General features: G+C 48.6%; 6 protein-coding genes and 1 non-coding gene across 7 annotated transcripts; 5 read left to right on the forward strand and 2 right to left on the reverse strand.

Annotated features, from left to right (window-relative positions):
• Positions 1–2801: 2801 nt before the first annotated feature.
• Positions 2802–5493, forward strand: EDB91DRAFT_1087096 (uncharacterized protein; the record flags this gene model as incomplete). Its single annotated transcript, XM_041316165.1, has 11 exons — positions 2802–3011; positions 3105–3196; positions 3223–3233; positions 3388–3503; positions 3569–3800; positions 3875–4119; positions 4309–4438; positions 4496–4600; positions 4654–4880; positions 4938–5052; positions 5093–5493. 11 exons carry the CDS (start codon positions 2802–2804, stop codon positions 5491–5493), a joined length of 1884 nt encoding a protein of 627 aa, XP_041170922.1.
• Positions 5494–7357: 1864 nt separating this feature from the next.
• On the forward strand, positions 7358–9571 carry EDB91DRAFT_1168197 (kinase-like domain-containing protein). The gene is made up of 6 exons (XM_041320092.1): positions 7358–7690; positions 7746–7811; positions 7868–7950; positions 8285–8498; positions 8557–8870; positions 8925–9571. The coding sequence occupies exons 1-6, from the start codon at positions 7436–7438 to the stop codon at positions 9205–9207; spliced, it is 1215 nt and encodes a 404-aa protein (XP_041170923.1). The 5' UTR covers positions 7358–7435; the 3' UTR covers positions 9208–9571.
• Positions 9553–13444, reverse strand: EDB91DRAFT_1168198 (Lon protease C-terminal proteolytic domain-containing protein). The gene is made up of 7 exons (XM_041320093.1): positions 12447–13444; positions 11762–12399; positions 11300–11711; positions 10854–11092; positions 10388–10801; positions 10065–10332; positions 9553–10008 (listed from the first exon to the last, which is right to left on the reverse strand). The coding sequence occupies exons 1-7, from the start codon at positions 13333–13335 to the stop codon at positions 9788–9790; spliced, it is 3081 nt and encodes a 1026-aa protein (XP_041170924.1). The 5' UTR covers positions 13336–13444; the 3' UTR covers positions 9553–9787.
• EDB91DRAFT_1239812 (PrpF protein) lies at positions 13380–14767 on the forward strand (the record flags this gene model as incomplete). The annotated part of the gene is made up of 2 exons (XM_041321906.1): positions 13380–13399; positions 13627–14767. 2 exons carry the CDS (start codon positions 13380–13382, stop codon positions 14765–14767), a joined length of 1161 nt encoding a protein of 386 aa, XP_041170925.1.
• Positions 14768–15194: 427 nt separating this feature from the next.
• EDB91DRAFT_1239813 (uncharacterized protein) lies at positions 15195–15999 on the forward strand (the record flags this gene model as incomplete). Its single annotated transcript, XM_041321907.1, has 3 exons — positions 15195–15271; positions 15343–15758; positions 15788–15999. 3 exons carry the CDS (start codon positions 15195–15197, stop codon positions 15997–15999), a joined length of 705 nt encoding a protein of 234 aa, XP_041170926.1.
• Positions 16000–17590: 1591 nt separating this feature from the next.
• EDB91DRAFT_t109 lies at positions 17591–17663 on the reverse strand. The gene has a single exon. It is a non-coding gene; the product is annotated as a tRNA-Val (tRNA).
• Positions 17664–19147: 1484 nt separating this feature from the next.
• Positions 19148–21014, forward strand: EDB91DRAFT_1208983 (uncharacterized protein). The gene is made up of 2 exons (XM_041320741.1): positions 19148–20222; positions 20400–21014. The coding sequence occupies exons 1-2, from the start codon at positions 19365–19367 to the stop codon at positions 20871–20873; spliced, it is 1332 nt and encodes a 443-aa protein (XP_041170927.1). The 5' UTR covers positions 19148–19364; the 3' UTR covers positions 20874–21014.
• Positions 21015–23687: the final 2673 nt, after the last annotated feature.

Below are 23687 nucleotides of genomic sequence, written 5' to 3' on the forward strand. Positions count from 1 at the left end.
GCAGGTGTTTCTACTGTGGGAGTTGATGTGCTCACCCCTGCACCTGCCATTAGTGCCCCAATTCTTGCATCTGCAGTTCCTGTTGTGCCCACTCCACCTGCCGTTCCCATTGTGCCTGATGTGCTCAATCCTGCCCCCGCTATTGGTGCCCCAGTTCTTGCACCTGTAGTTCCCATTGTTCCACCCTGCCAGGCCCCGCGTTGCATTCTAGGACTTATGGTGGCATAATGTATGATGTTCCTCCCCCTACCACCTCAGGGTCCATATTATTGGGTGACCCGCAGTCGCCGGATTGGGATTTTCTCTACTTGGTACTTAGATTTCCTTTTGTCTTACTGGGTGACTGACGTATACTTTGATTAGGCAACAAGCCTCCACGTATGTCATCGGCGTCAGTCGGGCCTCGTTTTCTAGGGTTCGTTCAGTTGTAGATGGCATCCAGTTGATGGAGGATGCCATTGACCGCGGGGATATGGAGTTGATTTGAGCAGTGTATCACCCTCGTAATCAGGATGTCTAGCCAGACGAGCTCATACCATACATCTGTAACCCACTCCCCAAAAATATGACCAGCGGTGCTAAAATGACAATAAATATCGATTTGGTGTTGCAGTTGCCTGCAGTGGATTCAACCAATGAAGGCACATGTCAACGGACATGAGGCACGCTTCAACTTAAGTGTTGCAGTTGCCTATAGTAGAACAAAGCAAGAGTTGTGCAGATTCCAGAGCATCCAACTTCGAGAGTATCCCAACCTGAGCACTTGTGATGACGCCATTGGAGCATCCGAGTTGGAAGCCGCGGAATGAGCGGCAATAACCATATTTGAATGAGGACACCACAGTCAAGCTACAGTCAAGCTACAGTATAGCTTATGCTGCGGGGACGGTCAGTTCTAAGTGTGATGAATGAATATTGAGCCAGGTTGAATGTGCGGTAGAACCATGTTGAGTTGTGCAGTTCTCGCTATCAAAAGTTTGCTGGTGACCATCCAAAGAAAGTGCAAGATTGAAAACGGAGATGGCACTATGGCATCAAAATGAACTTGTAGCTGATGCTTAATGATAGAATCATGAGTAGCGCTCAATGTACTGGATGATATCTGAGTCATTCCCACTGAAAGACGCAAACCATGCCATCCCGTCTATGTGAATGGACTCACAGTATTGTTACAGTTAGCTCAAGGGTATCATACCTGGTGTTTTGTATAGCAGCTAGATGGATTTATCGTGATACTGTCAAGATAATGAGGTTTGACTTCATAAATCTCCTATTACAAATACCCCAAGTTGTCGAATACAGCCGCTTCAAAATCGCAAACCACCTCGTAGTAGCACATGCTTCATCTCGAACTTCACTGTCAACTCATGGGCTGCCCACGACTACACAAGACTGAAGAGGAACGACTTAATGCTGCTCAGCAGATACCGAGCGAAATACTACAAGAGGTATGTTTCTAACACTGCTACACAAACCTGTACGGTACTACATACTACGAATACAGGAACAAGAAGGTGATCGGCCTGAAGATGGCCATGAAGTATCAGTCAGAAAAAGGACAAACCTCATAGTGATCTCACCCCCAAGCAACTAGCTGCCCCCAAGTATGTCTATTTTATGCTGAGCCTACCAGTACCATTGGATGTCTGAACTGCCGGTCCAAGGTTATCATCACTTAGTATTCCCTCCTGCACAACAGCCCACAAGAATGGTGTTATGTGCGATACTTCACACATATGATTTCTGGTATCACTGACTTAGTATACTCTTCACAGATGTGATATCGACAACACTCAATCCAAGCTTGTCATGATATGTGCTGAACTTGAGCCTTTGAGCCAGAGGATGGTGCATGACTTTCAAGACCACCGAGAAGGGGTACAGGAATGCCTTTCTCAACACCTTGAAACCCTAGAGCATGTTCAAGAATATCTGCGCTTCAAGACTTTGGATGCTGACAGTGATTCGAGTCACATTGCAACGGTAGCAGGTGTGATGTGTCGATCTAAGGCTATCATAATGGCTGCCGAAGAATTATGGTGCTACTCGGCTATGAGTGAGATTGACGAAGAGATGACTCTGAAATACCATCGCAGAGGTTTGTTATTCCAGACTATAGTGTAGGCAATGTAAACCTTGTGAGCGCAGTGGCTCTATCATCCCATCACACTGATAACCTTAATAAGACTGAGCTTCGAAGGGAGTAACCATTGCTTCTCATTCGTTCACTGCTTTGTTGATAACTACCATGATGTCCACTGACAGTGTAAAAAACCTACATTTTCGCTCCTTATTTATAGCTGACAGGAAGCAGCCTGAATATCAGTCCATGTCTACCAAGCCAACGATGGCCAGAGGAGAAAGTCCTGTTTCCTGGGGTTGCTGTCCATGATCTCTCTGCAGAACAGGCTACCACCAGTTGCTCAATCCGTGAAAAGGCACGAGAAGGTAGTGCAAACTATGACCTCCATTGATGGACACGCTGCTAATGTACATTGCAGAGTCTACACCGATTTTACAAGTGGGCTGAAAAGTATCATCCAAGGCACCTGCCATAGCGTATGAGAGAGCAAGTCCATCAGTGGACAACGTTAAAGCTTCTGCAGTATATTTCGAAGATTGGGCATCACTCGCTCAAGTGGTTAGATAGTGCCGTCGAATTTAGTTTGTAGTGCTGTCAAACATTATATTTTTGGCCCCGGTCACTTGTTGCTAGATGCAAATCTTTTCCAGAAGACCTGTCTGCCTTGCGAGTTTGATATTTAGTAGACATTTTGACAGTTTTCTCCATCATTCGCCCAATGTCCATGACACAGATCCGAGTGTTGACGTGTGAGCAGTGTAATATGCTCAAAACTTTTATTCCTACATATGTCCTCATAAAACTGGGGTCAGAAGAAGAACTGGAGACATTTTGGGAGTCTGTATACGTCCAGTGGTTTCAAACCTGGCCTGAACATGAAGTTCACTATCCAGATACACCACCCAACAAATTATCTAACCTGCAACAAGTATTACTAGATGCCACTACAGACCTGCCGCCAGTTGCATAAGTCATTCCCATTGTGCTTTAACTTCATGTACTCACATTTTGCATATTGCAGAGAATTCGTTTGTTCATCCAAACGATCCACTTGCATAGGACCTTGGATAAACCAACACTGCAGACCTACTTTCCCATCAAGAAGCGACCTAGGTATGTTATTCTACTCATCATCACAGATATGGACTTAGTGTGTTCAGAGCGTAGACAGTACCATTGTGCCAGAATGTTCAGATGGGAGTGTGGGTAGACGGCGTCTTCATCTGAAAAGGGGATGGACGAATGGCGAGTGCAGATCTCGAATTTCTTGAAAAATAAATTATATTAGAATTATCGAGTTCTAGAATACATCTCGATTGTTGCAAACAGCGACTCGGCCTGCGCACACAAAGGGGAGGGACCCAAGACATCAAAACGAAGATTTTGCTTCCCTACCCAATATTTTAGCCCACCACCACAAGTTAACATGTGTGCAGATACCTTTTAATCAGTGTGTGCTGATATCAGTTGTGTTGTGTTTGACAGATGCCACAAAAAAAATGGGCTACGGCGGAACAGGAGGAATTCCTCATGAGTCACTTGCCAGAATTCCGTGTTCTTGCCGCCACCAGGAATTATAAGGATTTTTTGAAGGGCATCAGTATAGAATGGTTCCAATGCTGGCCAGAGCATAAGGCCATGTTCCCTGATTTTCCAGCTGACCATATTTACACGGCTGAGGAAGAGCATGCCATAGCATCACGATTAGACCCTCAATGTGAGGTAAGTCAGAGATATGGTTGCGAAGCCAAAACTCATGAGATTCTGACAGCAACTTGCCACCTGGTTCAGATGGCAGATTAATCCTGCGCACCTACATCGCTCGGCCAGGTACAAGAGGAGTGCTAAAGTTCAATGCAGTGCTAGCTGGGGGCATCGATCTGAAAGGAACGCGCGTGCCACAAAAATTGGATGTATACTCCAACATGTATTATGAGAAAAAGGTCAAGCATGCTGCAGATGACGCGATTCAGAAGGAGCACATTACCAATAGAGGCCTGAAGCTCAACAAACTGCCAAGAGATGACACGTTGAATGTACTCAGACTGAAAGCGAAGATGTCAAAGTGAAAATCGACAAAAAATACCAAAAGTTGAAGGTGAAGATATGCGAAACAGCACCAACTGCCTAAAGTCAGGGAAGCCAACAAAAGTGGATGACATGTCAAAAATCAAGTACGTACCTTTCAGTACCGTGACATGATCAATATCTAATGAATATCCCAGGGCTATTCGCGAGCTCGGTCCCATGCTCGATCAGGATTCTCAAGTACCTGGGACATGCGACCGGAGGCTGGAAGTTTACCGTGCTCATGGGGGGTCATGATCCAAGCACAGGCAAAGTGTCGATGTTTAAGTGAGTACGCTCGAAAAATGCAAAAAAAAGTAAACACTTACGATCGATTCCCACAAGCTACCACAGTCGGAGAACTTGAAAGCAGCGCACAGTTTGACCAAGTGTGCAAAAACTTTGACGCCATGCAGAACTCCTTCCTAGAATTTGTCAAAGACGCTATTGGTAAGTTTCAAGGTGCTAGAATTGCAATACGGTGCTTACTTACCTTGAACTAGCATTTGAGTCCACATCACTGCAGGATCTGGCAGAGTCTGACGAAGATGAATCCCTGGTTGAGTCGGACTCAGATGGTTTTGACTTGGATAACGATTGGGGAAAGGGCAGAAACGACTTTGATGGCCTCTATCAGATGACTGCTCAATCGGATAGAGCTGATATGCCAGCCACTAGTAGTAGTTGTGGGGATTGCTATCAGTCTTGTGACAATGATATCGGAAATACAGTAAGCAGCGCAGTTAGAGCGTGTCGGAGTCACAGTATCTCATATTGAGTTGAACAGGACTTACCTGGTGATGCATCAACCGCTCTTCATGTTGGTGCCACTGGTAATGCATCAACCACTCTTGTTGATACCAGCAGGCATGCATCTTCAAGTTTTGGTTTCCGACCCGATGGTCTGGACCCCATTGTCACTGGGCAACATTGATTTTTCAGTGTTCGATCCGCAGGCATTCTTATCTGCAATCAATGATCCCTACTTTGACATTAGTGCCCTTGACAGTGGCTTTAGTGCAAGTCACCTCAATAACACACCTTCCCAACCGTCAGTTGAACCGGACTACCCACGTTCACCAACACCCAATCCACTGGCAGAAACCCTTCTTCCTCCAGTCCCATCTGGACATAACGATGAGATAGAAGAGAACAATGGCGAGTCCAAGCTTGCCACCCGACCAGAAGGTGCTGCTGGCCATGGAAGGCGGAAACAAGGTGCAGGTGATGCAAATATAGATGAGCCTCCTGCCCAAAGAGTGCCACGACTACGTGCATGCATTCCCTTCAATGCACGGGAGCGTGACAATGAAATTGGAGTCCCAACACGTCGTGTGGCATGACAATCTTGAACAAAAATTCAATGTGTAGTTTCTTGCTCGTACTATGCTATATTGTGTTGCTTGTAGTTAACATATATGTACCGATGATCATAATACATTTCTTGACTTCATATATGAACAACGAAAGACAGGATTCATACAAATTTAAAGTAAGAGACTATGCAGATGCAGGCAAAGACTTAGGCCTTAGGACTTAGAAATGAAATACTCGAAAATGACATCATTCCCAGGTGCCTTGCCTTCTCATTGACCAATCACACAATCTGAAACCGCCATCTAGACTGATTCTATGCTGAATGTGCCTGAACCTACCCGAATGCTACCTAATACTACATCAAAAAGGCGAGAGGCCTACCAATTGTCGAGCTGAGTAGCCAGGGTACCCCACAGGCAGTATGAGTAAGCAAGGGAGCCTCAGGTCAGAAGCAAAGTACGAAGTACGAAGTAGCTGCACACCCATTATAGCATTAGTAAGCAAGGGACATCAGGTCAGAAGCAAGGTACAAAGGCATGCCCTGCAGCCCCTGCTCAATATGGCATGAGTAAGTACTAGTAAGTGCAGGAAATGCACTGGCAAGGTAATGCATCACTGATGCATCAGCTTCCCTATTGGGATTGAACTAATGCATTGCACTTCTAGCAAGGCTCATGCATCAACAAATGTCTGCTACTTGTCCTATACTAATGTATCAGAATGACAGTATGGCCTGCTCAAAGGTACTTCTGACCTTGGACTTACCTTAGGAGCTACAGATGCAGGATTAGAAGTGTATGTTGATGCTGACTGGGCATCTCAGCCCCATCGCCACTCTATGTCAGGCTATATTGTGTTGTTAAACGGTGGTCCAGTAGCATGGAGTGCTAGGAAGCAACCTCTGATCGCACTCTCGACAGCTGAAGCTGAGTACATTGCTCTAACGACCGTGCAAGAGAGATCCTATACCTCCAGCTATTGATCGAAGAGCTGTACGAGTCACCCCCTCTTCCTACCCCAGTCTACTGTGACAACCAGGCCGCCATAGTGCTCGCATCTAACAACAAGTTTCAATCTCACACCAAGCATATTGATCTACGATACCACTTCATCCGTGCTCACGTCAAGAACAGCACATTCGCACTGACCTATTGCCCCACCGACGACAATATTGCAGACACTTTTACCAAAGCTCTACCGTGCCCACGACTTCAGAAGTTACGCGGGCTAATGAGCTTGGATTGTGCTCAAGGGGGAGTGTTAGATTCAGGAACGAAAGAGCAAGAGATAGTAAAGTGAAACAGGTATGAGCGCAACCCAAGAATGCGAAGCACGACTGCTTTGACGTCGGCCAAGAATACTAATATTGAACTGTCTATTCCTAAGCTACTGGTATATTTATTTATCATTAAGCTACTTACTATAAACCTACGAGTTTTCGTTAGAACATCTCAGTCCTTACTCGAGACTGAGATGTGAGTACCTACTTTTCCCGTCTACATAAATCGAGCTAACATACCCATAGATTATATTCTTATCAGGTACTACATTACTTTACATTGAGTCCTTACTCGAGACTGAGATATTATATTCTTATCAGCTCCTCCCGTTCGCGTTCGCTCGGCTCGCATAACTACATTATCTATATGTCAACCATGACCGCAAAGTCGAAACAAGCACAAACATGATGCATAATGTACAGCGACCACAACCATGTCCAGGACATCCAGGACATCTTCGACGTGTACGAAGCGGATGACGCCTGTCTTGCAAGCTTGAGCTTGAAATTTCATGAAAACTTTACAAAATTAAATATTTCAAGTTCACTTAATAACAGTCACTTACTTATGTAATCACTGATAAGTAGTTACTTATCATATCTCGCCCAACGTTGTTTCATCCAAGTTCCACCTCTACTCGAATACGAACTCTAGCTTAGGCTAAATCTCTTTAGATATTTATCTCTCCATGCAGGGGATTGAAATGAACAAGCTGGATTTGAAATTCAACGGCGTCGGCAATGCTACCCAGACTTCTACTTCATCCTCTTCGGACATAACGGTTACCGGGGAACAAGTCAGCCAAAAGATACCAGGTTCTCTGTCGGATCTGCCACCAGATCTTACCGGTGGGCTCCAGCGAACATCACGCTATCCGATCGCTGCCGGAGCCTTTGGGGACATCTGGAAGTGTAATCTGATGAAGCCCAGTGGGACCGTCCAGGTAAGCACAGCTTGTAGTATTTATCTACTGTGTCGCCCTGAATATTGTTACGTAGGTAGCGGTAAAGACCATTCGTGCTTTCGAATCAGATAATGATGTCTTGGTACGGAAGAAAGCGAAGGTAACGTCCTTTTCCATGGCGCGCCAATTTATCCCATACATAACGACTCGGATTAGAGAGTGCGTCGTGAACTGAAAGTTTGGGGTCGTCTTGAACATGATAGAATTCTTCCGCTCTTGGGAGTGGCAAACGACTTCGGGTCCCTACCTCTCAATGATTTGCCCATGGGTTGATAATGGAACTCTCACGACCTTTCTTGAGCGCCGACAAAGCATGTTATCATCTCAAGATAAGCTTTCCCTGGTAAACCCTCTTTCGTGAGTATTTCCATATACTTGCTGACCTATCCACACATGTCAGCTGAATGATATCGCTCTGGGATTACAATACCGTAAGTTGTCTTTCAGTACCAGAGTTTTCGAATGGTCATGCCCGCTCAGTCCACAGCAAATTAATTGTCCATGGTGACCTGGCAGGGGTGTGTACTACCACACAGATAATATACTATTCATACTCACATACTGATTCTCCAGTCAAATGTCCTTGATTGATAGCAGCGGTCGGGCATGCCTTGCTGATTTTGGTCTCTCAACGATGATGGAATTCATCGGTACCTCCTATCTCACGAGCCACATCCAGGGGCATGCTCGATGGGCAGCTGCAGAGCTATTTCAAGTACCAGAGGAGGCAGCGGCCTCGCCCAGCATCAAGTGTGACATATACTCGTTTGGTAGTATCGCCTTGCAAGTTAGTAGCTTCAATTTTCAAAGGAAAGGCTGTTTGACTTGGCGCATGCATGCTCTAGGTATTGACTTGCAAGGTACCCTACCACGATGTGAAAAATAATCTTGCAGTGATCGCACAAGTCATCACAGGTAAGAAACCAGAGCCTCCCGTGGAGTCACAAATCGCGTCCATGCACTGGGAGTTCATACAACAATGTTGGTTGCCTCCTGCGCGTCGCCCATCAGTCGGAGATATCGTAGCGTTTTTAGCATACGAACGACAAGGTCTGTCGGATGCCCATGAATTGTCTTTCCCGAAGGACTACATGTTGCCTCATGCACATCGTCTATCAGTTGGAGAAATCCCAGATGTCCAGGAGGGACAGTTGATGAGGTACGCTTGGTTTGGGCGTATGCAAGGTAGTGAAATACTAACATCCGTGATCAGAAACTTCCAAACTCTCAATGGCCCTATGTCAGAAGCGCAATTCAAATGCCTATGGAATGACGGCCAAGGCCAGTGTGGCGTTACCGAGCGTACAGCCAAGAGCATGCTGCAGCATATATCGTCACAACATCTCCATGAGCATCCGCGTCCCGACAGCCCGGTGCAATGTCGATGGCCGGGCTGCCCAGTTCAGGGGAGCCTAAGGCGAGACACGATGCTCCGGCACATCCGCGAAAGGCACTATGGAACCAAATATCGACGAGCGCACTATGGTGAATTGTAGAGCCTAACGTTGACTCTTCATCTGGTTCTCGTTGCCCTCCTCTCGTTTTTATTGTGCCTCCCGCTACTATACCCTTCCTGCCGTCGCTCTGTTTATGGGTGGATGAAACTCAGTACGATTTATGCAGTATTCTGCCTGTTACTGGTCTACTTTGAAGTTGTCCGAACATTGTACAAGCAGTTACCTTCGATCGCGGCGGGGCGCATCGAGGAGAGCTAGATGCGAATTGGAGCGTTGCACGACGCAAGCCAAACAGATAGATTTTACCGAATCACATAGATCCTGCTGTGATGCTGGCCAGCCCTGTGGGAATATGGGCGTATTTCGAATTCGGTCTTTACTCGTCAACTGTGGAACCAAAGCAAAAAATTCGTGCGATGAGTAGGGTTTAGTATCGTGTAAAATACAGCCATTGTGTAGTCAACTCTAGTTATGCAAATGCGCGATTCAAACATCAAAGCAAGTAATCAACCAGCCTCTCGTCAATCTCACGAAATAGAATAAGTAAGTAATGATGCAGCAAAGAATCCAAAACAAAAACTATATCGATAACGTATCCTTCCACCGCTCAACAATCTCCTCAGCCTCGGAACACCTCATGAAGGACCTCCCGGACGTCTTCAACGTATACGAAGCGGATGCCTGTCTTGACGCTCTCTGGGACGTTCTCCTCGATGTCGGCGCGGTTGGCTGCGGGTGCTAGGATTGTCTTTATCCCTGCGCGATGGGCAGCTAGGATCTTCTCCTTGAGACCGCCGACCGGGAGCACTTGGCCGACGAGCGATATCTCGCCAGTCATCGCTGATGAACAACGAAAGTGATGAGCACCGGAAGCAAAACCCAACAATACAACGTACCGATGTCTGGATGGATCTTCGTCTTGGTAAAGAGAGACACAAAGGCAGATAGGATAGCAGTCCCAGCACTAGGACCTTCTTTCCCGATACTCCCCTCAGGCATATGGACATGGATATCCCGATCCGTGAGGAATTGTTCATCAGGCGTCTTGGTAATCCCAAGCTCGTATGCATGCGCCTTCACCCAACTAAGCCCAATCTGCGCACTCTCGCGGATAACCTCGCCCAATTTACCAGTCAGCTGCAATCCTCCCTTACCAGGCATACTCTGAAAAAAAAAAACTATCAGCATAATTTGCATCCGAGAGTAAAAACGAACAGACGGTAGCCTCGACAGGCATGACAGCGCCCGACCCATTGCCCAAGTATCCTAGACCAGTACTGACGCCTGGTGGTGGAGGAGACACGTACATCCTGTCTTTGTGGTAGACAGGGGGACCGACGTAGTCTTTCAGGTTGTCTGGCGTGATGCGAACGTGGATGTCGTCAGGGATCTTGAGTGGCTGGCGCTCTTGTGTCGTTACAGCTTTGCGGTCACCAGATTCCTTGCTTTGACTTTCCTCTGATGTGACTTCATTTGACTCGTTGGCGGGCGGTTCTTGAGACTCGATAGTCTTGGCCTGAGGATCTGAGGAAGTGGACGAGGCGGGCGCGCTAGTAGACGCAACCAAGACTGGTTCAGGGAACACCGTCTCGCCAAGGTCGAGGATGAGCTTCAGCGCAGCCTTCCGGTAAATCTACAGCACCCCGTGAGCTATGCACAAACGATACCATTACCGCAACTCTCACCTTGTCAATATGCTTCTTCAGATTCCGCACACCGCTTTCTCGGCAGTAATACTTGATGAGGACATCGACAGTGGAAGGTTCGATGAGGACGTCAGCATCCTTGAGGCCTGATGCTTCCCTTGCCTGTGGTCCGAGGTACTTTTCGGCAATAACGCATTTCTCTTCGGAGACATAACCGCTGACTTCAAGGACTTCCATGCGGTCGAGGAGAGGTGCTGGGATTGTGTCAAGGTTGTTAGCTGGAAGACATGTAAATGTAAGTACCAGTAACACGAATCATCCTCTGGACAACTCACCCGTACAGACGAAAAGAACGCGTGACAAATCGACAGGCACATCCATACTAACAATCGTGAATATACGCTGTGCACGAGTGGCGGAAAACACTCACTAGTGATCCAAGAATCCATTGTTTTGTTCAGGGTCCAACATCTCAAGGAGCGCACTAGCAGGATCGCCATTAATCCCTCTCCCAATCTTATCCACCTCATCAATCAAAACCAAAGGATTCTCTGTCCCCACCCTCTTGAGCGCCTGGATGATCTTTCCAGGAAGCGCACCGACATACGTCCTCCGATGGCCCTTGATCTCTGCCACATCCGTCAAACCGCCCACTGAGAAGCGGAAGAATTGCCTATTAAGTGCACGGGCGATGGATTTGCCAATAGAGGTCTTGCCAACGCCAGGAGGCCCGACAAGGCAAATGATCTTGCCTTCGACTGTGCCTCGAAGCTTACCCACAGCAAGAAATTCCAGGATGCGGTCTTTGACGTCTTTCAGACCGTAATGGTCTTCATCGAGGACTTTCTGGGCGTGCGTGATGGAGTAGTTCTCAGGGGTGTGCTGGCCCCATGGTATCTGTCACGCAAGCGTCAGTAGGGACTGGGGCAAAATGATAAAATGCGCACCTGAGTAAGCCATTCGAGGTAATTACGCGTCACGTTCGCTTCCGAAGCAGCAGGTTCCAGTCCCATCAATTTGTTGAGTTCCTCGTCAAAGACCTTCCGGACACCATCTGGCATCTTCAACGAAGCGGCACGCTCCTTGAATTTCTCAATAAGTTTGTCCTTGCCGTCTGACTCCATACCAAGCTCCTTTTTTATTCCCTTGAGCTGTTCCATCAGGTAGTACTCGCGCTGACGCTTGGCAATCTTGCTGTCGACGTCACGTGAGAGTTTACTCTGGAGCTGGGCATTAATGAGTTCTTTCTTGAGAACGAGGAGGGCCTTGCGGAGACGGTCATCGACGACGAGACTCTCGAGCACGTCCTGAAGTTCTCCAACTTCACCAGAGGATACAGCTGCTGCAAAGTCTGCAAGCTTGTCTGGCTCGTCAAACACATTGGATGCAACTTGATTGATAGAGAAGTTGGTGATCTGGTCGCGGAAGAGAGGGTTGAGCTGGGCGATGTCCTTGAAGACGGAGACAATTTCAGACATAAAGGCGCGGATGTACTGGTCGTCTTTGTTGTAGGGTTGTGTTACGAGGTTGTCTACGTGAACGATGGAAATAGCGTGCTTGTGCAGGAACGAGGTTTGCACAGGACCTGAGGTGAGGTGAAGTATTTGTTGCAAAGAGATGTGAAAGACATACCTGGCAGTATCTTGGCAACATCATCTTCAGTGGGGGATGGCGAGGGAGGAGGGGTAACCGTTTGTGTCTCTTCCTGTACGTTGGCAGTACTAGTGTGTTCACCAGCCTTGACTAGCTCCGTTATCTTGATTCTACGGTGCGGATACAAAACAGCAGTGAGACCCTCTTCCTTGTCGTCACCAGTACCACTGTTGGCAGCAAACACGCTAGTGATCTGTGCAAAGACGCCGACCGGATGAACGGAATTAATATCGGTAATGACATCGCTATCGGTATGCTCGTCCTTTAGCAAGAAAGCGCCGAGATATGGTTGACCACGCTTCATCATCTCCTTGATTGCGGCAACGACAGCTGGATTGCGAACGACGACAGCCTTGTAAAAACCGGGAAAGAGGGGACGTCGTGCGATGGGTAGAGCAAGAACCTGGGGGTAGACTTCTGGTACGGATTGTTTGGCTATTGAACTGGGAGTAGGTGTCGGTTGTGGAGATGGAGATGGTGGATCGGAACCGTCGCTACTATCTCCGCCGGAGGAGGAAGACGGTGGGGGTGATGACTGGCCAGAAGAGCCTGCGGGACTTTCATCATCTGCGCTTTCAAGCTTGACAGACTCGCTACTCGAATCTGCCGCGTCATTCTCAGGCTCTGAAGGAGCTGGAGGCGGGGGTTTATTGCCTGGCCAGCGTGGAGAAGATAGAAGGGGTGACGACCGAGCCTGGGTAACGAGGGAAGTCGAAAACTGTCTTTGACTTGCTAACCTGGCAGCTATCTGAGTACCCAAGCTTTGTGATGCACGTGGAGCGGTTGTGTGCAATGTCCGAGTATGACTTGAGCGTAATTGCTTAGCGCAAGACGCGGTATTCGCCCGAAGGCTACCTGCAAAAACCATTGCACCTTCTCACCAAAGTTGACCCAGCCGCTCCTACGAAAGCAATGAAAAAAAGAGTGTGCAGGTTAGAAATACGCAAACCAGGTTGAACGGGTTCGTCGCCTCAAACTTCAAACTCGTCAGAACAACCTTTCTAAGTCGAATTAGTCAGCATAACTTAATTGAGTATTGTACCGAGTATAACCGACTACTTACGCTTAACGCCGCTGTATTGAGATACATGATACTGCCAGTTTTATTATCTAAAGCCCGTTTATCTTCCGTGCTGCATTCCTACAGTGCTCTACACAGGAGGTTCACCACTCTCAATCCCATTCCAGCCACCTTCCTCCGTGGAGGAACGTCAAAAGGCGTATTTCTGAACAAGGCTCATCTTCCAGAAGACCAAGCCCAATGGGCCCCCATCTTCCTTGGGATGATGGGCTCCCCAGACACAGCCAATGGTCTCCAGATCAATGGCATGGGTGGCGGCATTTCAAGCCTGTCCAAAATATGTGTCGTTGGCCCAGCCTCTGCGGAACAAAAGGCACAAGACATCGATGCCGAGTACACTTTTGTCCAAGTGGGCATTCGTGATACCACCATCGACCTCTCTGGAAATTGTGGAAACCTTTCCAGTATGGTTGGTGTGTTCGCAATGGACGAAGGATTTTGCACACGGAACCCTTCCGCTCCATCCCGAACCACTACTATCCGACTTCTTAACACGAATACGAACAAAACAATCGATACCACGTTTCCTGTCATCGTCGCTGGCGGTAGCGTACAGCCAAAACTCGACCTACCTCAGACCACGATGGCAGGGGTCCCGGGAAGGGCCTCACAAATAACCCTCGAATTTATCTCTCCAGCAGGTGCGTGTACTGGCAAATTACTTCCGACAGGCAAACCGGTCGACTCTGTAAACGCACACGACCAACAAATCCCAGTTTCCCTCGTCGATGCAACCAATCCCACCGTCTTTGTAACATATGCAGACTTGTCTCGCGTTCTTCGCTCTGTGTCCCCCCTCGTCGATTTTTCAGCCCCCGATTCACGGGAATTGATGGAGTCTATCCGAAGGGCAGGTGCAGTCAAGATGGGGCTTGATCCTAACACGCAAGCCCAGCCCAAAATCGCAGTGCTTTCGCCATCATGTGGCTCAGATCATGACATTGGTGTTCATGCCTTCTCAATGGGCGTCTTGCATAAAGCTGTACCAATGACAGTCGGTCTGTGTCTTGGTGTTGCCGCTAAAGTTGAGGGTACGCTTGCCTGGGATTTGACCGAGCCGATGCGTCTGGGGAAGGCGAGGGAAGGCGAGTTGGTCAGAATCAAACACCCGAGCGGCGTCGTGGAAGTGGGAGCAGATTTTGGAGCAAATGGTGAGGTCGTGAAGGCGAAAGTAGTAAGAACGGGAAGGAGAATTATGAAAGGGGTTGTCTGGTGGTAAATCTGAATCATAAGTATCCGCATATAATCATTCGATACCCTGGATAACTTGTATTGATACCTCATGACGACGCAGGTTGGTCGTAGATTACTTGCGATACTGGAGAAAACACTACTACACAGGAAAGCGCACTTTTTACCATCGGGCTATCGGCACTTGTGCAGTGTGAGAGGTCTTCTAGCAATACTTATCACTAACCACGTCGCTCCTTCAGGTCTGCAGATGCCATATGAGGTGCACGTTCTTCCTGATGTGTAAGTATGCATTCAGGAATCAGTAATATCGATACCATCTCGAGCACCCTGCGCCGCACCTGTCCTGCTATGGACATCGATGTGCGAAGCTTGGATGACTCAGTAAAGGAAGCTCGTAAAAAGGTTTAAAGGTTGGCTGCAGCATTTAAACCACGTCCCAATAGCCTGACATGATGCTGCCGCTTGTCCTGTATGATGTTCTCTCCAAACTACCAGGCAATAACTGGTCACCCAACACCGCGAAGCCGAGGTCAGTGATTCATACGATGAATGACGACGCCCCAAGCTTTGGTATCTGACCAAAGTCTATTGCACCCCCAGGTTCGCCTTGAGCTACAAGCATCTTCCATTCGTGACCGTCTGGGTTGAATTCTCAGACATTCACATCGCTATGAAAGCCATTGGCGCAAAGCCAAACAAACGCCAAGATGGCTCTGACCTCTACACCGTCCCTGTGCTCAACGACCCCAACACCGGCGCCCTCATCACCGACTCCTTCGAGATTGTCTCCTACCTCGAGAAGACATACCCTGACAAGCCCATCTTCCCAAACAACTCAGAACCTCTTATTAGCGTTTTCGACTCGGCCTATGTGGACTTGATTCGCCCTGCGGCGAGGTTCATCATCGTACGATACGCGGAAATATTGAGCCCAGCTAGTGCCAAGTTTGTCATTCAAGCTCGTACGGCGGACTTCCAGGTGCCTTGGGATGAATTTTCTCCTGAAGGCCCGAAGCGTGATGCAGAGTGGGTGCTACTAGAGAAGGGTCCAATACTGTGTACGAATGGTACCAGAAGAGTGACGGGAAGTGGATTATGGGCGACACTTTCTCGTATGCAGACATCATTGTTGGTTGTTGGTTGCTGATGTTGAAACGACTGCTGAAGGAGGGTGAATGGGCTAGGATCAGTTCTTGGAATGGGGGGAAATGGGCCCAAGTCCTTGCGGATGTTGGGAAGGAGTGCAAATTGGCTTAGAAGACTGATACGTGTAGGATATATTTCAGGGACATTATTTAAAATGTAATAATTCTTTCACTCAGTGAAAGTCACACTTGAGCCTGCCATGGCCAGTCCAGGGCAACGCAACCACAGAACGACATCTACATAATTTGCGCAGAACTCTGCGTTTCGATAGCGGAGGAAAATGAGGGACCAGCATTGCCTCCATCGTGAATTAATTGTACTTTCACGTTGTTCTTATGACGTGGAACTCTGCTCGTCCAGACCAGCTGGGACTATAAAATCATTCTCAGGGAGATGTGCAACTGCCAAACCGCAGCCAAGGATAGATCGAGACTGCCAGACATTACCGACGGTCATTATCCGACTAGCTCTCCATGAAACAATAAAATAGTTGCGAATACGACTCGGAGTCGTATTAACGAGCGACCCATGTGAGACTACGGTCATACTATTTGAGGATCGATGCGAACGAGCGCGAACTTGGTGGGAATAAGACGATGTTGTCGCCGAAAGTGTGTATTTTCACATGAAGTCGAGTATAAAGAGAAAATCAATTCAGGGGCCCTCGATTCAAGGAAAATAGATATTGATCGTTAAACTGCGAAGCGCACGCACGGAATGCCGCTAAAGATCGAAGAACTGTTCGTGATTTCGGTAACTTCGTTCTGATGGCTCTCTCGAGATCTCTCGAGATATTCTTGCTACCACGTTTTAACGAGTTCCGCAATCGGTGAAATCGTACAGTTCATCCATCTGACACCACTGCTTGTTATCAAAAGTTTCGGCTGTTGGAAATGAGGGTAGATTCAGAACTACTTCCGACAGGGGAGCCACTCGACTCCATGAAAGCACACGAAATCCCAGTTTCCTTCATCGACGCAACCCGAGCAAAAACATAGTGCCCACCGTCTTTTGGGGAGCGATTCCGTATGGGCAAGTAAGTTGTTGAATTAAGCAGATTAACCGGGGATGGTAGGCGGATTATTTGCAATAGGGTAGGCGGTAGATTAGATGGGGATAGCGTAGGAGAGAGTCTTGTGCGGTGCGAGTGTACTTCTGAGAGTCAGGACGATGATCTGCGACTCGGAGGCAACAGGATGCACTACCAGCCTGGGCGGCCAGATGCCGTGGAGACTTCACCGAATGTCATTCTGAATCTTCCGGTGGCGTTGATAGGGCGAACTAGGTGTGGGATGGCATCCGGATATGTCAAGAGGGTCCCCTTGATGCGTTCTCGATGGACGTCTTGCATAAAGCCGTACCTATGACGATCTAGTCTCTCCTAGTCAGACCATAACAGAAGGAAGACAGTCGTTCTTTCTTATGACGGTCGGTCTGTGTCTAGTGTTGCCGCGAAAGTTCGGGCACGATTTGACGCATTCAATGCTGTGTGGGGAAGGCGAGGGAGAGCGAGTTCAAGTTGGTCAGAATCAAACACTCAAGCGGCGTCATGGAAGCGGGAGTAGATGTAGATTTTGGAGCCGACTTCAACACCTCATCATCTGGTTGTCTGGTGGTAGAACTGGGTCATAAGTACCTCACGATAACCCAGGTCGGTCGAGGATTGTTTGCATGCTTGCGAGTACCAAGGAACTGCAAAAAGTGGTTCAGCTGAGGATCGAACTCAGAACCTTCTGTGTGTGAGACAGAAATCATAACCATTAGACCACTGAACCGCTTATTTACCGTTCACCTCGAAACATCAAGCTTGTCAAGCAGCTAAGCTTACCAAAATCCCAAATCATGGAAATCGTCCTCCACGCGTTATTCACAGGGCCCGGGCCATGTCACTGTGGTATGTACTGGTCTAAAATCCGTTGAACGGGGCACTCCACTGTATATGCGCGGATCATAATAGAACTTCCCCACATGCTCATGGCAGAACCTCTTTCATGTTTCCAATTCGAACTTACATTTTCGCGTATCGCGTACTCGACGGCGCTCCCAAGATCTCCAACATTTCCCAGCCGGACCTGACATGCATCACAGAGTTTGCGCAGTGTGTCACTCAGTACTTCGCTCCCCTGCGTTACTCATATCGTCTTATACCCCCAAAATATAATGCAGTATCGTACAAGCACGAAGTCACAAAGGACTTGCTTGAACGAATCTGACTTGAACTCCACTCCTTCCGATACCCAGTTCGAGCACCGAGGGACTTGGTTCGTTGGGAGACCTCAAGTATATGGTTTCAGCTTGCCACTTGGTGGGCACCTACTGCCAGTAGTGGTGTAACAATATAAGTATTGGTCGGTCTGTCCAGACCTATTGAACGCGTCTCTTTCAAATCTTCGTACGTACGTCCCACGCGGTTCTCGCATGCCAGCGCAAGCTCAAACCCACCATGACACCATCAATCAGTTGGTGCCTGCGCCTGCTCTTCGTCTCATAAAGGCCTATTTTGCTTTGGGAATCCTAAATACAAAGTGTCTTGACACGGCTGTGCTCCATCTGCTGGCATTTCGTACAACCTCTTACAACATGTTGTCATGTCCCCGTTCTCAATGATATAATGCACTCCGCATTAATTCCATGTCTTCTCTGCCCTTCCTGGTGTAATCTTTTCTTTGTCGCTTGTGATTAACAGTTGTCGGGTACTCTGCAGGTGAGGGAGAATTTTTTTTTGTTCGAAGCGGTGCTGATATATTACAAGGTGTAGCTCCACCACTACTGACTAGGTTCGTACATTTACAGTCCACATATTCTGGATTGTTTATCCGCCGACCCTGTGGTTCTGCATATACTCTCTCCCTGAAGTCCCAGGCGCAACTATTCTGATAGAATTGCCGACTACTTCGAAGAAAAACCCCATTTCTAGGATATAAAAGCAAGGCGATTTCCTACTGCCAGTATCAGAGCTATTATTCGAGGTCCCCCTTGGCGCACCCCATATTACCTAGCACAAGCCATGCGTTTCTCATTCCTCCTCGTTGTTGTTGCTGCTTTGACAACATCTATCTCTGTCAGTGCAGAGCTGTGCCTGGCTGAAAACTACATTTGCGGCAGCAAAACCAGCCCCAACTTAGACTGCTGCCCAGGTCTTACTTGTAGCCCGGGTGTGAGTACGAGTCGTCCGCTTTGCATCCGGGATTCAGCCCATGACTCACCCTTTCGCCTTGTACCAATAGATACTCAGGGGCTACTACACCACAGACAAGTATTGGGACTCTATTATGTAACGAGGCACGAGCGAAAGAATAGAGTAAGGTCTTCGACCGAACGGAAGACGCGGCACCGCTTCTTGTTTCCGTGCCGCGACCATCGTTCGTCGTTGCGTAGTTCACTCTCCTCCTCGTATTTCTTTTTCTAGAACAAAACCATACTTAAGAACTTTTTAAAAAAAAACCAAATCACTCCATACCCACACAATAACTATCATGGTTGATCCAACAACCGAAGCTTGTCCAGACTACGCAGGCGCACTTTACGCCGGCATACGCACCGACTTGACAGCAGCCACAGGACAAACAGAGCAGGAAGTCATAGACCGCTTAGTAGACACCTGGAACACAGGACACGAAGAGAGAGTCCTCGCTTGGGAACAACAACAAGAGAACGAGGCACTCGCAGTTGCCAACGCTGAGAGAGCTCGCGAAGCACAGGAAGAAGCAGAGCATGCTCTACAGGAGGCGGAAGCGCAGAAGGAGCATGCAGAAGCAGAAAAGAAGAAACCGAAAATGAACGGATTCAAGGAAGCCTCAACAGTAGGAGACTTCTTGGCTCCCCGTCCCTCCCAATACGCAGTTCAAAAGCTCACTAATTTTGAATACATAGAGCTATGGAATTTTTCTCCCGACGGATGCAAGGAAGCCCTCAAAACTTCGAAATCCGTCGCAGACGACTACGGTCTAACCAAAGTGGACGACCAGCTCACCATTCGTCCAGCATCAGCCTTCAAAGCCTCGAAGGCAGCACTAGCAGATCATGAACTACCTTTCTCAGTTTTCCTACGAGCGAAGAACATGTTCCTCGTTCAAATCAGCCAGGCCAAATGGCCCCAAACCCACGTCGACGCTCTATCACTTTTCTTCTGGCGTCTCGAAAACCACGCGATTCGCAACCACAGCGACATCGGAGACATGGTTATCCTTAACTACGCTTCGAGGGTGCGCCATGACTGGCACGACTGCTTGAAGCGAGACGAGGGTTTCAATATCGGGAACCTCAACGAGACTCTCTTGTGCACAATTAGCGAAGAACTATGGGACAAAGTGCGATCCCGAACCCTGACCTTGGTACGTGTCGCACTCCCCCCTACAAAACACCAACTAACCACACAACCCTTCCTACCCATATAACCACTCTCGTACTCACCCACAACCCACATACGTGGATGCCCGCGATGCCACTCCCGTGGATGCCCATTGCCCGCACACATGCTCACGCGGATAATGCACCTGTCCATCACATAGCCTTCGAGCAAGGACTCATCCACATACCAGAGCAGCTTCCGAAAATCGAGCTACCGTGACACGCGGAGCAATAATCATCGGAACCATGACTCACGTTCACGCTCGCCCGTTCGTGGTGGAGGAGCCCAGAAGGGCAGATCATCTTCACCAGACAACACCCGGGACAAGAGCCGTCGTGAGGGTTTTTCTCGCGGCGCAGGCTCACGTGGCCGCTCAGCCTGTGCCGTATGTCTGGGCCGCTTTGCACACGACATTCGTCACTGCAATTCCAGCAACCTCTGGGATGGATCCAATGCCCATTGCCGTCGAGCACAGGACGGCCGAATCATCAACCCTCAAGGACTCCCACTATGCTACAAATGGCAGCGCCCTGAGAGTTGCGCAGCCCCAAACCACGAGTCATCCCACGAGTGCTCAGGATGTGGAAGCAAAGACCATGGAGTGCAGAAATGTTCTCGAGTCGAGAAAGCATGAGGCATGCACCCCATACAAGGCCAGCGAGTGGCAACGTCTCCTCAAAGAGACAAATCTCCTTAGTAGATATCCATCTATACCTAGATGCCTGGTCAACGGATTCTCCGGAGGAATCCCTCCAATTACATGTACATATGCCCCCGCCAATAGCCCCACCCTTGACGAGAATGTGGTTGCATTCTGGAACATTGTCGACAGTGAATTTTCCAAAGGCCGATTCATTGGCCCTTTTAGCGCTGAAGAACTTAGGTCCATTGTCGGCGAATTTCAAACAGCCCCCTTATCCCTTGTTCCCAAACCAGGCAAACCAGGCAAATTCTGCCTGGTTCAAAACCTTTCATTCCTGACTCACCCATTACCTTCCATCAGATCAATTAATTCCAGAGTCGACTCCGACTTATTTCCATGTACCTACAGAACTTTTCCCACCATTTGTCAATCAATCTGGAGCCTACCTCCTGGCTCGCAAGGAGCTGTTCGGGACGTGGCAGAGGCATATTGAACAATTCCTCTCCACCACTCGCAGTGGCCTGGCCTGGCCATACGCCTACCAGGTGACAATGCATTTGCAATTGACACAGCCCTATGCTTCGGATTTGGCCCTTCCGCAGGAATTTATGGAAACGTGGCAGATGCAGGAACTGACATCCTACATGGCAAAGGCATCGGACCCATTTCAAAATGGGTTGATGATCACTTGTTTTTACGTATCAGGACAGAGTACATCGAAGAATTCAATAGACATCGCGTACGTGCGGCAAATGAAATCAAGAAGAACGGAGGAACCATCATTGATGGAGGCCGTAAATGGTATAAAGGGGCCACCATGCCGGACGGCAGTGTCGAAGAGTTCGATGAAGACATGCTGTTTCCCCTCCAAGATTTATCCTCACAGTCCCCACGATCCTTCAAGGACTCTCAATTCTCATACTGCTTCGACGACATCGACTTTTATTCTTACTTACTGGGGATCATTTGGGAAATATCGAAGGACCATCCCTTCAGCTCCAAGCCACTTTTCACCAGACTCGTTTGGGACATTACCAAACATACCGTGGCATTATCAAGCCACAAGCAGGCGAAATACCTCAAGGCTATCGCCATATGGCAATCCAAACAGACTCACACCCTCCATGAGGTCCAGAAGCTGCACGGCAAGTTGTTGCACGCATGCCTCGTGGTTCCAATGGGGCGAGCTTACCTCACCAGCTTGGAAAGCATGCTGGGCATATTTGAAGACCGCCCGCACATGCCACGAACCCCCCTCGTAACACCCCAGAAGACATCGAGTGGTGGAAAGCAACCCTTAGCCCCAGCCACATCACTCGCCCAATACCAGGACCCTGCATCGTCCATGACCCCCTTGCCTATTCGGACGCTAGCTCTGGTCACGGAATCAGGATTGTCATCAACGGGAGATGGCGAGCGTGGAAACTCTTACCTGGTTGGAAAAGGGATGGGCGTGACATTGGCTGGGCAGAAAGCATTGGGTTCGAGCTCCTCGTTCGGGCCACCATTGAGACTGCTCCCCCCAGAACTCATTTCAAGGTCTATGGTGACAACCAAGGTGTCGTTGAAGGGTGGTGGAGGGGATGCAGTAGGAATAGGACCTGCAATGAAGTCTTCAAGTGGATTCACGCACTCGCTGCCAATGCCAAGTGTACAATCCTTACTCGATACATCCCGAGTAAAGATAATCCCGCTGATGGTCCCTCACGTGGAATATATCCCCCCACATCTGACATGCTCCCCCAAACCCCAATCCCAAGGGAATTGCAAGCGTTCATTTCCAATGTACCCACCAGCGAACTTAACCACCACATCATCCGTGGTGCTAGCACATCCAGCACGTACCAACCGTTTCCGACAATGGTCAAAAAACCCGGAGACGACGAGCACAGACACTGTGCATCTGTCAACCACGAACTTGAACGAAGAGGGGAGGAACTCTTCCAAGCGTCGCAAACCTTGTAAGTCAATCCTCACGTCAGAGCAGGACAATTGACCACCAACACACATCATCACAGCCTATAACAGCGACATAAGCCCAATGCCATCACCGCTACGCCCACACTGTCAAGCAAAGGACAGGCTGTACCTATGGCAACCCACATCCCCGCGCTCAATGAAAGACGCACAGGGACAGGTCTTACCTCTAACCCCCTCTGACATTGAGCATATTCGAGAGGTCATGGTCCACGGATATGCGGAAGGAACCCGCGAGTCATATGGATCGGGGCTGCTCATTTTTCACGTTTTTTGTGACAGCAAAAGCATCCCAGAGAACCAGAGAGCCCCCGCAAGCCACATCCTAATTTCGTCATTCATATCCTGCATGGCAGGTCACTATTCTGGGAAAACTATATTGAACTACGTCTATGGCGTCCGTGCGTGGCACGGTTTGCACAGCGTGTCGTGGAAACTAAACGACATGGAAATCAACACCCTCCTCAAAGTGAGCGTATCCATGACCCCCGCGACAGCCAAATGCAGCAAACGTGAACCGTACACGGTAGAACTCATCATAGCCATTCGAGAACAACTCAGTTTATCAGACCCCTTGGACGCTGCTGTCTTTGCTTGCCTCACCACCGCATTTTACACCACAGCAAGGGCGGGAGAATTCACGGTCCCGCGCCTGGACGCTTTCAACCCCACGCTGCACATAACTCCTGCCAACGTGACAGACGTTTGTGATCGACAGAACCTCCTCACCAAGAACTTCCACCTGCCCCGGACGAAAACATCATTAGAAGGAGAGGACGTGCACTGGGCCAAGCAATCAGGACAATCGGACCCAGAAGCAGCTTTTCT

Source organism: Suillus paluster, assembly GCF_016628075.1.
Source record: "Suillus paluster strain FC165 chromosome Unknown EDB91scaffold_116, whole genome shotgun sequence".
Taxonomy (NCBI): Eukaryota; Fungi; Basidiomycota; class Agaricomycetes; order Boletales; family Suillaceae; genus Suillus; species Suillus paluster.